Genomic DNA, 17,174 nt, shown 5'->3' on the forward strand with positions numbered 1-17,174 from the left:
TCTGTAAGCGAGTACTGTTAGGTGTTAGTAGAGCTTTGCTCACTGTGTGCTGGGGAGAGAACTGCAGCCTTCCCAAATTTCTGGCTCTTAATCTAATTTTATGGACCTAGAAAAGCAGTACTTCAAAAAGAGACAATGCAATTGTTAATAAACTGCCAAGTGGATTTGGAGAAGTGCTAAGCTCAGCCCCTTAATAATGCTGTGTTCTGCTGAATGTTTCAGTAATTCCTACAGTAAATTAATAGAGACTTCCTTTTATTTCTGTCAATGGCTTTGAAATCAGACTTCATTATGAAGAAAAGCCTAATAGAGCTTCATAACCTGAAAGAGATCTGTGGCTTTTGATAATTTAATCTAGCACCCAGGTTGCCCAAAGCAGCCGTGCACCACTTCTGTCCACCAGCGCCCATCCAGACAATGCAGAAGCAATGAGGGGTCCAGTTCAGGCTGTGGTCAGATGGGACAACTCTAAACAATGGACCAGAAGAAATACACACACAACAACACAAGAATCCAGTCCACAAAGCAGAATCCTTTATGGTGGATAACAGCTGGTGGATGTCGACTACATCCCCTCTGAATGCTGCTGGTGTGCAGGCATAAGGAAAGGCTTTGCTCACAAACAAGATGGAGCAGCATTAAGCATTAGGTATAACCACTGACAGAGCTGAGCCGTGATCCAGCTGATCAGCTCTGTCAGTGGTTATACCTAATGCTTAATGCTGCTCCATCTTGTTTGTGAGCAAAGCCTTTCCTTATGCCTGCACACCAGCAGCATTCAGAGGGGATGCTGGTACTGCAGGACTGCAAGCAGAACAAATGTTGTTATCAGTCCCTCTGCTCCCCTTCCTAGCTATCATGGGAGGTATATGTGAGAAAGAGGTGAAAGACAGCTGTCATTCCTGAGCACCTGATGGAGCCCTGGGCTCTGCATTTCTACTCAACAAAGAAATGACATTAAAATGACTGGGGATGTTTCTAAGTGAGAATATATACAGAAGATTTGCTAAATATGCCGAAGGAACCTCACCCAGTACTTCTCATGATACTAAATGATTCAATACATTACGTGTTATTTAGAGCCCCTAACACTTTCTGTTTGCAGGGCACTTGGCATCAAGCATCCCCAGCAGATGCTGTGGTTACAGAACACGACAAGTATTCAACACAACGAAAAAGGAGCATCAGGTGTGAAATTCCCACCCGTAAGCATACTGGAGGCTTTCTTCTCCATGCACAGTGCCCCCCCAGTCACCTTGTCCCTAAAAAAGACGATAAAATCACTCCGGTTTCCTAAACTTTAGGGGTTCCCCCATTAAAACATACTGACAAGGAGCAAAGCACAAGGAGTCACAGCACTTCTCAGAGGCAGCACTTCAGCAGCTCCCTGGGAGCGAGCCACACACACCCATGTTGTGCTACTGTAAATGCTCTGTGTGATGAAGGGCTTTTCAGCCATCACTGAGCTCAGGCCCTGCTGCCCTGCCAGCACTTCCAGGCAGCTCAGCGCCTTTGGGCCGAGCTGAACTAAACACAACCAGCAAGCAGCTAAACAGCTTGGACAGCCAAAATGTTGTGGGCTTTTTTTGCCTTCACTGGATGCATATTTCATGAACTCCAACAGCAGCAAAGCTATCAACTTCAAAAGCTGTAATTTGGAAATAAGAAAGACGGGATTCCAGCTTCGATAGACTGAGATAAAACATTCTTCAAAAGGCTTTTTTCTAACACATCAAGTATCAGGATTTGATCTGTGCTCTGTGCTCATGCCCTCAAAACATGTTTTTTTTTCAGGCAATTATCACTTGTGAAAGAAACCTCCACTCATTCCTCTGCAGCAGCCCTGCAGGGAATCCTTGCATTTCTCCATCTCCTTCCCTTGAGTTATGAAGATATTTTCCTGCCACTCACAACAATCAAAGAGGTTCCCAGCTCTGGCCCTGCAGACTTTGTTCTGCCCTCCCCTACCTGCATGTATTTCAGTTTCCCTTTCTGTGTGCACTCCCTGCATTGCTCACCTTTGGGCCATCAGGAAGGAGATGTGCCACTTCTGTCTTCCAGCAGCCTGCAGGACAAGTTGCCAGCCAGGTGACCACAGGAAATTCCAGCCACATGCTGCTGCAGGCCTCTGAGCACAGCTCTGCATCCCCCTGGAGCTCAACAGAGCCGAGACTTCCTCCCTGCCCCTGGGGAGGAGTAGAAGAGCTGGGCATCACCTGCAGTGCTAATTACTTACAGCTGTTAGCCCAGGCACGCTCTTGGTGTGGATGGACACTTTCTGTGCATAGGCAATTAGAGTAGGAGCTTTTTCCTTTTACCTACTCCTTAAAAATATCAGCGAGTATTTTAAGACACAGAATCCCTGACACATCCCAGGGAGGTGGACAGGGACAACTGGACTTGTAGGAAAGGTATTTTGACCAGGGTTTCATGTAAGCATCAGACACGACTGTTAATGACCTGCAGCTGCACTGCAATTGAGACTTTCCCTGATGTGGCTGCTTGCAGGTCTTTGTGTCAGTGCAGTGCTGGCTGTGGGCACGCTGATGGTTCACAGATGCACTTGTTCAGCTTCACTTCAGGTCCTCCTGTTAATAAACTCTTACATCCTTTACCTCAAATGTTGCTAGAGTTTGGATTTTACTTGCTAAATTTCACACATCCTGCTTATTCATAGCAGCATTTACGTAAGGGAGGCGATCAGAGCCCTTCTCCATACGCACACGTAGGTATCCCTGCGCACATGCTCTAACACCTGCACAACTGCAACGTCCTCACTTTAACCAGTCTTGAAATGCATTTCCATTTGCAAAGCAGAGTTTTGCAGCTGCAGTTCCCATGCACAAATACACGGGTCTGTGCCAGCCCCAGGAGGTGCAGGAGAAACGTGGCACATACGCACATTTCTGTCATTGCTTTTGCTTTGTTATTCTGTGCGAGACCATATTGTTACGTGAAGGTTTGAGTCTGATTTCCCCGCCAGCCTCTCTCTCTGTATTGTGCTGGCTTCCTTTGCATTTTAATTGCTCTCTCCTCCCGCAGCTGATCCAAATCACATCGCTGAATTTCTGCTTTCTTCTTTCTTTCTGCATGCACACACATGGCGCGGCGCAGACTGACATCACTTGACATCTCCGCGCTTCCTCATTTCAATAATAACTGTTTACCAGAAGAGAAACTGGTTTGGCGCGGGGGTGCTGCGTACACGCGTGCCTCTGTGTGTGAGCAAGAGCTTTTTTTCCCCTCTCTGTCCCTTCACAGCTATAGGTCATTACACCGAGCTGCTTGAAGCTGCCTGATGCTATTTTTCACCTGTGTGGCTCTAGAAGAGACAGCTGTGTGGATGTGCTCCCCTTTGTGCCTTGGCTGGGGCATAGGAACAACTGCAAAGCCCGCTGCCATCTGAGAGCCACCCTGCTGAAGGACCTTTGCCCTCCCCAGGCTGATAATAATGACACAGATGCAGTTTAAAGATGCATTTTGGGTAAGTGAGCATTTCTGCCATGTTTCCTTTACTAAATACGTACTTATTTATAACACTTTGTAAATACAGCTTGGCTCTAAATACGATTTCAAGCTGATTTTATCCTAATTCTGTGTCTTAAATTCAGTTTACTAAAAAAAAGAAAGGAAAAAGGAACTCTGTCTCCAAGGCAAAGCACGCTGTTGGGGTAGTAGGCCAGTGAAATCCTTTGCTAAGCATCAGCTAAGGCAGCCAGGTGCAAAGTGCTGCTGCTCACCCTCCTAGGGAGCCCAGGGCTGCTGCTATGTGCCACAGGGCAGGCACCGAACGTCCAGCAGCAGGGGGTGAAGGACCAGCAGTGGTGCTCAAGAACTGAGCCTCAGTGCTCACAGCTGCTTCTGATGCAGAGTGAAGGGGAAAACCAGAAAAAGAACCCCAAAAACACAAACCCAGAACATTGCCAGGATGGGTGAAGAGCATCTTCAGTAGTTCCTCCTGTCTAGGCAAACATTTTTCCAGCATCCGGTATTGACTTAAGACATGAAGGCAGATGAAATCCTCCTGCCATTCTCCTATCAAGCAAAGTAGAACTGGCCCTGCACCGCGTGTTTGCTTTCTCTGCTTTCTTTCCATCCCCCCTTCCTGCAGGGTAAGCCCTCTCCTGCTCTGAAGGCGCAGGGCAGGTGGCTGTGGATCAGTGCTTTCCTGCAGGCACCCCCAGCCCCGACCCTCCTATCAAATTTAACCAGCTAAAAAAAAATTGCAATGAGGAAATGCAAACGTTCGTTTGGATGTTAACCCGAACTGTGCCGAGCACTCCCACACAAGGCTCTCTCTTTCTCTTCTTTATGCACTTATAACTGTGTGCTCAATTGCAAGGGGGATGGCACAACCACAGCCCAGTGCAACTGCAGGAAATTCAGCTTTTGCATTTCTCGATGTCCTTCCTTCTACAAGGTGCAGTCTGACCTTTAGTACGATCTATTTTGTAGCTTTACTTTCCAGGATCTTGGTCTTTAGCTGTAATAAATCAGCCGTGCCCCCTGGGCTCAGCAGGGTGATTAACACCACTGGGCAGTCTGGCCAGGCCAGTTCTTTGTGGCTCTTCTTCCCCAAGCTTCTCTCCCAGCCTTAGTCACACTAGCTTGAACATCATTCTGGCTTGGCTTTGAAGCTACCATACGCTTTAAAGGAAAGCATCTTTGTTTTTAACGTTGTTTGGCTTGAACATAATACTGCCAAGCTTGTTTAATCGGACTGAATTATATCCAGACGTGCTATGGTAGTTTTAGCTGTGCGATGATAAGTCTTTTGAAAAGAAAACTGACAGGATATTGTGCGATGATAAGTCTTTTGAAAAGAAAACTGACAGGATATTGCACAATGTGGCAAAAGAGAACATCCTGCCCCCGGGATCACACCATCAGCAATTATTTTTGCATTCATAACGTTCTGCTGTGCCCGTTAAAGAAACGGAAATGTGTTTTCTCAGTTTGCCTCAGCGAGCAAATACCTGCTTTGTTCACTTTCGCCATGAACTGAGACAGCCCTCATGATTAACACCCATCAAGCACCGTTCTGTCGCAGCCCATCAGCCGATACCAGTCCTTGATCTCCAAGGCCTGTCTAAAGGCATGGCTGCACTCTCCCCCTGGAATTCAACACCTCTGCTCATGTGGCCAGGCAGAAGTTCCTTAATAGCTGCTGCACTGTGAGATACTTAGGCAATCCCCCACAACAACGCATCTTCCTCAACCACAACAGAAAGGACACCATTCATTCCGCTGCAAAGTCCCTCCACCTTCCTCAGCTGTGCTGTGTTTCAGGAAAATGCAATCTCCTCCTCATAGCTCACCTAAGTTTTGTCCTTGCCTTCTGCCTATTCAATGTGGCAGTGCCAAGGCTGTGCTAAAAGCTGTTTTTATTATCTGTGTATCGCAGCCTGGGCTAAAACCACTCTGCTTTTAGTTACTCTTCTTGGTTTGCCATCTTCCACACACGCTGGTTTAATGGTTTAAAAGAAAGTTGCTTAAAGCCCCCACTAAGATGCTCTCCTTTCCAATAGTTTCCTATCCTCAGACAGTGTTTTTTGGAAAATATTAATAAGAAGAAAAGATGAATCAGTTTTGATCGTAGGCAATTGCTGAAGGCATTAATATTCTTACTGTCCTGTTGTATGAATGCAAGAGATGTTACCCGTCTAATCACGTTAGGTGGGCAGGTAAATTCCCTGCTAATGGGGAGCACGGCTCTGCTTCCACCTGAACTTCACATTGCCAGGATTATAGGAGATATACAGGAGGATTATATATTGGATATATAGGAGATATATAGGAGGGACTTTCTCTGCCATGCTGCTCCACAGCAGCCTGGTGAGATGTGGCCATTCCTGGCCAGGAGGAACAGGCACTCACCAGCATCGTTCTGGCTGCAGAATTCTCTGCCCGCAAAATACTCAGGGCTATGATCAGACGCTGCAGCACTGGGAGCCATGTAGGTGCTCAAGACCAGCCTGATATAGACAAAGATCTTTTCATATCTTTCTTGTTTTGGCCTTAGACTATAGTCAGTGTTGGGTTTAAAGCAAAAATCTATCTCATACATGAGGCTCTCACCTGCTGCCACAGGTTTCTCACATAGCACTATATGCCCAAACAGAGGTAATAATATCTTACTTCTTGTGAGCATTTACCCTATGAACTGACTATAAATGGTTCATTATGCATCACAGCAGGACTGCTTTCTGGACTTACTCACAACATACCCAAGAAACACAATATCACTGTTTCCTCCAAAGGATGCCTTTTGTAGACCAGGTGCGGCCCTTCCTGCAGAGGCTGCTATACCCTCTATAGAGCTGCTTCCTGAAATAGGTTTGGAGGAGGGACAGAGCCCCCAAACCTCCTGTGCTGGCATCTCAGCTTCACAAGTGGGACCCCCAACTTCCATTGGGATGGGACAGGATTGTACTGGTTGTAGCTGTCTTTACAGACATGAGGCAAAGCAAAATAATTCATCTCACTGCATGCTAGAGAACAGGCTCCACTGCGCAGCACGTCCTGCAACTCTCTGCACCACATACAGTGTGACTAAAGGCAGACTTGTGGTCACATCCCTGTGCTGACAAGCAGCCCTGATACAGCCAGCGCATGTCCATACTGGTGGATATGAGCAGAAATGGGGAACAAAACGAGAACCAGCTCAGAGAAGTCAGTCTGACTGGCCAGCTGAATGCCTGCATTTGGCATGAGGTCCACTTCATCTCCATGGAAGATGCTGCTCTATTCCTCTTCTACGTGTTATTTCTCCCTGTATTCTTCCATAGTTTCCACTGTGGTCAAAATGCTTTACTGACTAAGGCAACAAGAAGCATCCTGGGGAGGGCGGTTGCAGTCTCAGAACAGTCACTGAAACCACAAGAAATCACAAGAAAAACACTTGCTTACTCGCGGCTGTGGAAATACTGATGTTCCAGGAAACACTTTTAAGCAGAGCACGACATTTAAAATGAAACTCAAATGAATTGATACTGATCGTGAGGCAAACACATTAACAGCTTGTTCCAGCTCCCCTGTTCCTGGTACCCTACCTAGGGGGGGGTGCAAGGAACCAATGACAGCACATTCAGGGTGGTTCGTTTCCTTGTCGATGAGCTGGAAATGAAGGAGTGTGGTTTTACTTCTGCAGCTTTTGGTTGTGTATCCCATCAGTTACGGCCTAAATGTGGTGTACCAGGCTGAGCATCTTCCTGTAAGGAGAAAGGGTACCTGGGCAAGAGCTGAGTGCAGCACTAAGGCCTTGGAAGACTTTCTAGAGTAGGTAGATGAATGGGTTGGTGGAAAGCTCATTTTAGATCAAGTAAGTAATTTCTAATTAAAAACAATTAGACCTGCAATGATTATTATTTTTTTTTCTGATGGTCGTGCTGCAACTGAATGCAGCATCCAGAGGGTTGGATGGTTTAAAATGGCTGATGGATGAAGTCATGGTGATAGTGTCCACTTTGATGTGATCCCTCTTGCTCTGCAAAAGTGGTTTGGTCTGGTGTGGACTCAGGGAAATGGGGGATTCTTATTTATGCAGGCACAATGGAAGCCTGAATTTCAATCCACTTCTAATTATTGCACACTTGTATAGAAGGCAAATTAGGCTGTTTCGTAAAGAGACTGGGGTTTGTTATTTGTCAGCTACTCTGAGCTCAAAAAGAGCTCCATATTTTGCTTTCATGCCATAGTGCAGCAAGGTAGAATCTGGCTGGCAGATGGCACATTAAGCACTTGTTTAATCTCCTGTTTAATCTAGGTTTGGCAATAAAACATTTCTCAGCAGCCACAGTTCAGTAACTTACAAAGTTCCCTGTGTTGTTCAGTAAGAACATGAGAATTTGAGGCCAGGATGAGGTGACAGCTCAGGCCATGGCTCTGTGCTGGGATCATTGTGCCTTGCTGAGGGCATCAAGGACAAGAAAAGAGAGAAAAAAAAGATTAAAAATGTGCATCCAGATCCCAACAGCATCAGTTCCCTAAAGAATTGCTCCTTTACTATAAATGGAGTTCAGCACTTCTTCAACAGGGTGAGGAAATGTCCCTGTACGAGGCTGAGGAATTGAAAACTTCCCTGGCTCTTTTGGTGCAACTTCATTTTTGCATGAAATGGAAACCAGCAGTTACTTGCTGTAAGTCTTCAGCATGAAGTGGAAGCCAAGCAGCAAGGGGATCTGATCAGGCAGCTTAGAGCTTCTGTTTCATAGAATCACGGGATCACAGAATGGCCTGGGTTGAAAAGGACTCATCCAGTTCCAACCCCCTGCTGTGTGCAGGGTCACCAACCAGCAGCCCAGGCTGCCCACATCCAGCCTGGCCTTGAATGCCTGCAGGGATGGGGCATCCACAGCCTCCTTGGGCAACCTGTTCCAGTGTGTCACCACCCTCTGTGAGAAAAACTTCCTCCTAAGATCCAACCTAAACCTCCCCTGTCTCAGTTAAAACCATTCCCCCTTGTCCTATCACTGCCCACCCTCACAAACAGCCATTCTCCCTCCTATTTACATGCTCCCTTCAAGTACTGTAAGCCCACAGTTGATTTGCTTCTGTCCTATCATGCAGCTCCCCAGGTGTTTGTGATACACTGCCCTGGGTGTGAGAATATGCAACATCGTATTGAGTAAGAGGATATGTTGAAAATGACTATTGAAGAGGTAAAGATGCCTCATAAATGGAAATGACGATGTGTGGATATTGCAGTAGTGCTCACTAGGACATGGATTTGTACAGCAACACTCTGGGAAGACTTCCTGAAGCTTTACCCTGCTTTGTGCTGTGAAACCCCCCAGTAAAATGCCCGGCTCCTCTTATAAGGGCTGCTGAGAGCTCTGGTGCAACAGCATTGCTGTCCTTAATGCCTTTCCCAGCACTACCAGGAAACAAATCTAAGTTTTCTAAGGCAAGGAAGAAAAATGGATTTTAAATCAAGTTCCAAAGTAAGCAGGCCTGGTGCCAGGGGCTGTGTGAGCTCCTGAGCAGCTGCTGCTGTGCCTGAGCAAGGCAGGACTGTTCCACATCGCCCTGTCCTTCCACACAGTGTTTGCAGAAGGAAAGGAGCTCCCTTCATAAAAGAGACCCGGAAGCAGAACTAAAGCAGAATAAAACAGAAATAAACTCTGATCGCTATTTTGTATAAAACAGAAGTGCCCTCTACTTTAATATGCTATTTCTCCTTACTTTAATTCCAGTTTCTCTTGTGTACCTGCAGTTATTCTTTAAGATACTGAACCAAGGTCTGATTTCAGTGCAGGAGGCACCACGGCCAGCAGTGCTGTGCCTCCAAACCTGGCTGTGACAGCAACGTGCAATGCTTGCTGCAGGCCTCCCTGTTGGCTCCCATGTCAGCCAATGTCTAAAGTCACCACGTGAATAGAGAAGGAAGGTCACTATGTCTAGCCTGTGTCACACAGAATGGAAACATAGAAAAGCCTGGGTTGAAAAGGACCTCAAAGATCCATCTAGTTTCAACTCCCCTGCTGCAGGCAGGGTTGCCAGCCACCAGACCAGGTCACATCCAGCTCTGGTTTCAAACCAGGGAGGGATTTTGTTTTCTCCTGTCCCATTTCTCACTTCAGCTACACGCTTTCTTCCCCCAGGAAACTCTGTGCACTCTCAGAATATTATTAACGAATTAAGGAGGAAAGCTAAAATGGAGGTAATAGCACAAGCAGAATCCTGTGATTGGACTGGAAACCATTAGTCCGCCAGCCAGACCACCTGCAAAAGCTAGGAAGGCTTTTGGTGCAGCAATCACTGTGTGGGTATGCAAATAATGTCACAGCACGACTGCAAGAACACCTTATCCAGGACAGGGGTGAGGAGGGCGAGGGCTCAGGAAGCTGAGGAGCGAATTCCATTTGTCAGCAGAACAGCCATTTCCTTCTCTGCATAAATCTATGGTGTCATAGAGAGCAAAACAGCACAGAGAAGCAAAGAGTTGCTCAATGCCACCGCTTGTGCAACGCTGCTGCCAACTTTGTGAAATATCCATTTCAATGTATTGTTTTACACCGTAGCTCCTGCAGAACTGAAATTTGATGAGAATCTCTGCTTTCATTTTAAGTTCTCCAGCCTACCTTGCTAGACAGAGAAGCGTGAGATAGCAATCGGGCAACTCAGTATATTGGAGTGCTACAAAAGCAATGCTTTTTTTTTCCCCTCTGATTTTTGAAGACATCATTCAAGATACGCATCTCTGCTGTCTGGCAATAAATAGTGTTTGCTCCCCAGGAAAACACTGTTTTGCAGCCTTAGGTAACAAAGACAGTAGTGTAATTGCAAAGTAAACCTCATTTAAAAGATGCCCATGTCAACTCCTGAAATGATAACAAAAGGTCCCAAAGCAGCGCTCAGGAACCCTCAGCAAGTGCTCATGTATCTACAGCACAAAGGGTGGGTTTACAAGAACCAAAAGAAAAGTCAGCCTGCCAACCTCAGCCTGCATACCCTCCCTTGTTTTGCAAAACCACAATGACACAATCCACATCACCTTCTGAATAACAGCAGGTGGACAAATAAGGTTGCACAGTGTAGTTTAGTGCTTTGCATGCAGGCGTGGACAATTTTGCTTCAATCCAGTAACCTCTAACAGCTATTTACCAAGCTCACATTTTAGTTACCAGTGAAGCATTTAGTCTTTCCTACTTGGTATGATTGCAATAGCACCCTCATGGCTTTCATCAGAAAGCCTTGCAGACACCTTCTGAGCACCAGGATCAGAAGAAAGGCACTGCAAAGCCGATGCTCAGCTAATTAGAGCCCTAAGACATGGCACAAGGCGATTCACCTTTAGCAAGCAGGAGGGAAGGGCAAGCCATGGTGCTGCTCAGCCATCTTTGCCCTGGGCAGGGGTCCACCACCATCAGGCTTCCCGCTCACAGCCTTCACTCCCAAAGTCCCCAGAGCCCTATTGGCTGCAGAAATAGCTCAGGGACAGCTGCTCCCTGCCGCAATTAAAGCTGCATGATTGCCTGTGAGAAAACTGCTGCAGAAACCTGCAGTCCCAGTGCATGTGGTTGTTTTGGTAACACCATTAACATGAGGGAGCAGCATCTTTAAGCCACGGGAAAAAATATAAAGAAGAAAATATATCCCAGTGCACTTAGTGGCAGCATATCTATTTGCAGCCTTCCCTGCCTCCTCTCAAGTATGCTAGGAAAGGCTGTTCTGGTTAAACAGCAGTATAAAGTTGGTGCTTTCAACCCCGTTGCTCTGTCTCTGAGGGAGGAGCATCACTTCTTCCACAGGCAGGAAGGAAACAACTGGTGTGAACAGGCACAGCAGTGCAAGGCTGCCTCTGCATTAGCTGTGATTCTCCTGATGAGAAGCAAAGCCCCGGGCTCCAGTGCACAGACCCAAGTAGATGTGAAGTGTTAATGGAAAAATCTCAGAGCGGTACAAATCTGCCTGCAACACCGATAGCCCTTTGTCAAATGCTCTCCTTACTTGTCATTACAGGTCTGTTGGACAACACGGATTAACTAATCCTTTGTATTAAAGTGACAATGAGTAAATCCTCTTTCACAGTTGCACGTGCTTTGATTGAGTGGAATTATCTTCTTGGCAACGTAACAAATGACTGGTGGTGGTGATTTGAATTGCTATCTTCTAAGCAACAAAACGATTTATGTTTTACAGGTTTAACGAACGTATTCCTTATCCAACCGTACCCTTATCTAATAAGGAATATCTAATTTATATTGAAACCCACTTGAATGTCCTCTGACTATTCATCATTTCTTACAACCATCGCACAGGCCCAGCTGAGAGGTGCCCAAGCACCAGCTGAGCAGTGCAGCCTCAGCTGCCTCTGCACAAATCAACTGGCACAAATGCAAATTATAACACAAAATGGTAAAAGGAAAATAGAATAAAGGCCAACCAGCTCATCAAGGCTCAGCAGTTGTTTTAACAGGACACAATCTCAACAAAGCAAACGTGAGGTCAGTTGCATTGCTAGGAGATCCTACAGAAACCAGAGAAGAGACATGGAAGGAGAACAGGGAGGTTGAAGAGGGTAAAGAAGATGCTGGCAGCTGTGCTGAAATAGGAACACCAGCACTGGAGGAGGGGTTCTGAGAGCTGGTCTCAGGATTGATTCACTCAATCTATTCACTGCAGGTACCATCCTGTTAAGGATGGTCTGGGAGCAGCTGTTGTTGTAGAATGAAATGCTGTGCTGGAGGTATCTGATAGCATTTGAGCCCGGGGTAAGAGAAAGCGGATACGTTTTCAACATATTCAAATCGTACTTTGCAGGCAGCAAACAGGAAGCAGAGCTGTTGGTTAAGGTAGCAGCTGCTTTGTGCTTCATGCAAACCCAGCAGCTTATGTCTGGGAGGCAGGCCCATGTGCAGAGCTCCAACAAGAAGGCATGGCTGTACCATGCAGCACAGCTTTGAAAGGATTAATGCAGAAGTGAGGTTCTCTGCTTAGACACGTTGCAAAATTCATTCACTCGGTCACCAAGGCAGACCAGACCCTGGTGCAGTTTTTCAAATGGCACGACTTCTTCCCCTTGCATTTTCATGGTTGGAACAAGATGTCCAAATGGCTGGATCAAGTCCATTAGTAGTTTTCTCAGGCCCTTAGAATGACTGCTGGCCAGCAGGCAGACCCCATGGTGCATCTGTGGGTGGCTGGGGGAGGAAGAGAGAGCGAGCTTGGGCAGATGATATAGGGGGCTCACTGATGTACAGAATTTGCTACTCTTTCATTACACCATTACACCAAGAAGTAAAACAGTGAATTTTAGCATTTGTTGTGTAGAGATAGGTTGGACAGAAACAGCAAAGTAACATGATAGTGCCCTGTTCACTTTCTGTTGGTTGCTTGTAGCAGTATGCCTGGCTGCCAGGCTGATACAGACCCATGTAATAACCACCGGGCAGCATTTCTGTGCCAAGGAAGCTGTGTACACAGCCATGGGATGCAGCTTATTGCACCTGGAAACATGCAATCAGAATGTTTGTGCTGCAAGCTTGTGGCACACCTGAGTGGTTTCTGCCAGGCAGAGTGAGTGATTAATGAGAGGTTTTACAGCAGCAATGCCATCTGCCCTTGAGAAGTTCTCAAATAATAAAAATAAAATTGCCTGGGTATTAGCAAGAACCTTTCTGCTCTCCTCCTTTCATGTATTTCATAGCAAGATTGCTTCTTAGAGCCCGTGGCTGTAACTAGCCCTTTGAAACATGAGGAAAAGGGATATTTTGGTTTTGAGATCCTGTTTCATGAAGGGTGATTATACGTGACAGATGAGCACGTGTAATCCCATCATCAGTTGAGTACTGTTACAGCAGTGACAAGAGTGGGTGCACTGCACTCTCTCCATCACCTTTTATCTACATTATTGTTCTGCCTGGCTTTGTAGAGCAGGCCCTTTGCTGGTACAGCCACGTGAACCATCATCCTTTCTTTCTTTTCTCCCCACTGCACATGCCAAGGGTGTCACCTTGCCACCTGCGTCTAGACAGCACATCACTCTTACTGAGAGCCCCATGGTGGTGGTGGTGGTGTTCCCTGCAAGCAGCTCAGCACTGCACGGTCACTCACTCACCCTCCACCCCCAGAGGGATAGGGAAGAGAATGGGAAAAGCCTGAAGTAGAACCCATGGGTTGAGATAATAAGACAGAAAAGGAAAAAAAGGGTAACAGTGATGATAATAGCACACACAGAATGATAATAATACACACAGAACAAGTGGCGCACAGGCGATTGCTCACCGCTCACTGTCTGATGTCCAGCCAGTCCATTGCCTGCCAGAACTGCTCAGCAACAACTAAAACATTGGCTTGTCATCAGGTGCTGTTTTACTCTCAAAGTCATAACATAGCAACACATCAGACACTGTGAAGGGGAAAAAAACCCTCTGTACCAGCTGAAAGCAGGACAGGTGGTGAGGTGACTGATGCATAGGAAGAGGGGCCACTGCGCAAATATCCCACACCCAGTGCTAAGCATGAGGTCCTCAAAATGACAGCTTTTTGGCACAGCAAAATCTGGGACTCACTTCACTTCTTCATTATTATCAAACAACCTGGGTCTAAACAAAGATTTTACAGCACCCTTAGCTCTGCTCTGGCTGCTGCTGCCCAGGGCAAACCTAAAGATATATTTGAATTTTCCAGGAATATGGCTCGTTTCAGATGACTGACAGTAACTGTCTCCTAAACCTGTAAGCTTTCTGCACCAGCTATCTAATCTCTTTATCTTTCTGCCTTCAGTGCAAGGAGTTCACCTTACACACCGGCTTTGAGGTGCTTGTACAGCGACTGCTGGATGGGAGGAAGATGTGCAAAGATGTGGAGGATTTGCTCAAGCAAAGGTGAGAAAGAGTAAAAAAAAAGTTTGAACAGATACAATTTTGTCTCTGACTTTGCATCCGGAAAGACACAGGAAGGCTGTTGCTGAATTCATTAACGGTACTGGTTTGCCTAGAAAAGCCCAACTGAGGTGAATCCTAAAGTGGTCACGGCTGCTGAGTGATCAAATGTGGTCAAATGAACCAATGAGATGGCGTGTGGTTTATCTCCATCCTTACCCACTTCTCAGAGCCCCTCAGCAACAGCTGTGCACAGCTAACACTTCTCTGGGTGAGAAAATAAATACTACGCAGCTGCTCCAACTTTGCCATTCATTTCTGTAATTATGGCTCACAACAAAGGTTTAGATTTGGCTCTGTTTTAAAGTGGCTGAGTTTCAACAGCAGCGACGTGCAGTGTGAGGCACGTCACTCATGTATGACCTGTTCGAAAGCCCCCGCACTATGAATTACATATTCAGCAGGTGATCCTGGCTCTGTATGGATATCACTCTGCTTTCCCCAGCCACAGCCTCCTTTTTCCTCCCACGCTGCCTCCATCCACTTTTCTGGTTTTAGGTTGCTTTTCTAAAGGCTACTTTTCAAGCACTGGAACTTTCACGGGGATGTGAGCTGTCAAACTGAAAATTCATTATTTCGGAGTGTGGAGAGTCTCCCATCAAAATCCAAAGCTATTTGAATTGCTTTTCTTGATCACCAGTGGAAGCAGATTTTATTGCCACATGTCACAGAGTCCTGAAGTCACATCAGCCTGCCGGTAGCTTCACTTTATCTGCTTAAAATAGCTCCTTTGTGACTCATAACTTACAGGAATCAGAATTGCATTGCAGGCTTCAGGCAGGCTCTGCACTGCAGCACACATCTGAGGCTACGCTTGCCTGTGGTTCAAAACGTATTAGAGGCTTTTCTGTGAGTTGCAGGATGAGTTTCTTCCTCCTTTGTGGTAGAGGCAAGAAAGGGCTTTCCACAAAGGAGAAAAAAAATACATTTGGAGTCCTTCTGCAGATCTGAAAGCTACAAGAACAAGTGTTTCCATGAGTGTTTGTACAACCCCAAACCACTGCAGTGAGCGTACATAGGCCCGCTGTCTGTGTCATGGGTTCAGTGCCAGAATTTCAACAAGGGCCACTGCAGCAGCTGCCCTGAGTGCTGGCACCTTTGCCCTGGCTGCACCAACACTTCAGCTTCCCACCTTGCACAATTACCTTTGTTCACAAATACCTTTGGCTGTGCTCGTTTGCCTCAATATGCTGCATGCAAAGCTGCAAACCTGCATGTGAGATTTCACCAGAGCCACCAGCCCACAAGCCCAGCTGGCTGCAAGCAAGATGTCACACGCAGAGGGACATCCAAAGATGCAGTCATGTTCTCAAACAGAGATGCACACAAACAGCTTCCCTGCGGCACTAACAGAAATCCTACAAGCAAACTGCTTGAGCTCAGTCTATAGCTTTTATCAAGCTCAGAGGCTGAGCAGGAAGGCAGGTATGAGAACAAAGCAGCGGGACTGCATGGCTTGCACTTGTGATGCCTGCATCACAATTCCTTTTCTGCACAAATGACGTGCTTCTCCAAGCTGCCTAGGCTAAGGCTCAAAAGCCTATGGGATGCTTTGAAATCCCTACTGAGAACTGGACTTACCTTAAGCAAAACTTAATAATCACCCTAACCACGCTGTAATCTGTTGTTGACCATTTGACAGTATTCAGCAGCTATAAAAAGGCCAAAAGGCTGAAAACTCAGCTTTGCCCTGGATTTACACAGGTTTTAAAACATTGTATGAAAAAAAATATGTATTTTTTTCAGACAGAGATGAAAAACTTCTTCTAGAGCTGGGGGAGGGGAAAGCAGCCAAGATATCACTGTATTTCTTTATTAACCATAGAAACAGAACCGCTTTCCTGAGTCATGAGTTACAGTTCCCCATTAGGTGAGGCATTGCACCACACTGTTGTCCCACCCCCATCCCAAACCGATGGGCTTCACCTTATAACCAGCATGGCTACTTCCCCCTCTGCCTCCACTGCAGCTACTCAAGAAGGCATCTCACGTTCCCAAGTGCTTTTCTACTACTCCCACTCCCACTTACTCACAACCTCTCTTTAAAGAGATCCTTTGGCACTCACTCTTCCATCCATCCCAGCTTTCACTTTCAGCCACCAAGTCAGCCATCACATTTTAGCTTTCTTCTGCAAAAGAGGTCCCTCAGCATCTTCATTACATTTCTCCTTATGCATCATCTTCTAGCTGAATCCACAGGCTGATCAAAGCCATGAAGATGAGCATTTCTTTGCCCTCATTCCTTCCAGAAATAGCTCACCAGAAATATTTTAGGGGTAACTGCTAGCACTGGAATCGAAGAGATAGAGAAAATGAAGATAGAGGAAATAAAGAAATGCTGTTTCTCGTATTTCCTACCTCAGATGCAATTACAAGAAGAGCTTTGTAAACACGATGCTGCTACCACTAGGAGAAACTGAGTAAGTTTTTCTTTTAACAGAGCTCAAGCAGAAGAGAGGTATGGGAAGGAGCTGGTTCAAATTGCCCGAAAAGCAGGAGGACAAACAGAAATCAAGTAAGGAATTCTGCTGTTACTGGTACTAATGCATTCGTGTTGGAAGCAATATCAAACAGCTGCATTCAGACAGGGTCATGAGCTGCTCACATGAATGAGCTGCCCAGTGCTTCATAGGAAAAATGGGGAACCACCGCGGTTCTTCAGAGCAGGACTTGGAATGTCTCCTTTGGGAATTGCCAATAGGTCTTCGCTGGATATAAACAAATTCATTTCAGCTTTGCTAACAGCTTCCGAAAGCAAGCAGAGTTAGCAGGGAAAAAGGGAAAGGG

General features: G+C 46.2%; 1 protein-coding gene across 1 annotated transcript in view; it reads left to right on the forward strand.

The window, feature by feature from the left end:
• Nucleotides 1–3,168: 3,168 nt before the first annotated feature.
• The window catches only part of PSTPIP1 (proline-serine-threonine phosphatase interacting protein 1), a 45,067-nt gene continuing 31,061 nt past the window's right edge, over nucleotides 3,169–17,174 (forward strand). Inside the window, exons 1-3 of the mRNA XM_072345561.1 lie at nucleotides 3,169–3,484; nucleotides 14,230–14,330; nucleotides 16,828–16,902. Of these exons, the coding sequence (XP_072201662.1) occupies nucleotides 3,452–3,484; nucleotides 14,230–14,330; nucleotides 16,828–16,902 (209 nt within the window). The 5' untranslated portion in view covers nucleotides 3,169–3,451. The remainder of the gene's footprint in view (nucleotides 3,485–14,229; nucleotides 14,331–16,827; nucleotides 16,903–17,174) is intronic.

This window comes from Excalfactoria chinensis, chromosome 10 (genome assembly GCF_039878825.1).
Source record: "Excalfactoria chinensis isolate bCotChi1 chromosome 10, bCotChi1.hap2, whole genome shotgun sequence".
NCBI lineage: Eukaryota > Metazoa > Chordata > Aves > Galliformes > Phasianidae > Excalfactoria > Excalfactoria chinensis.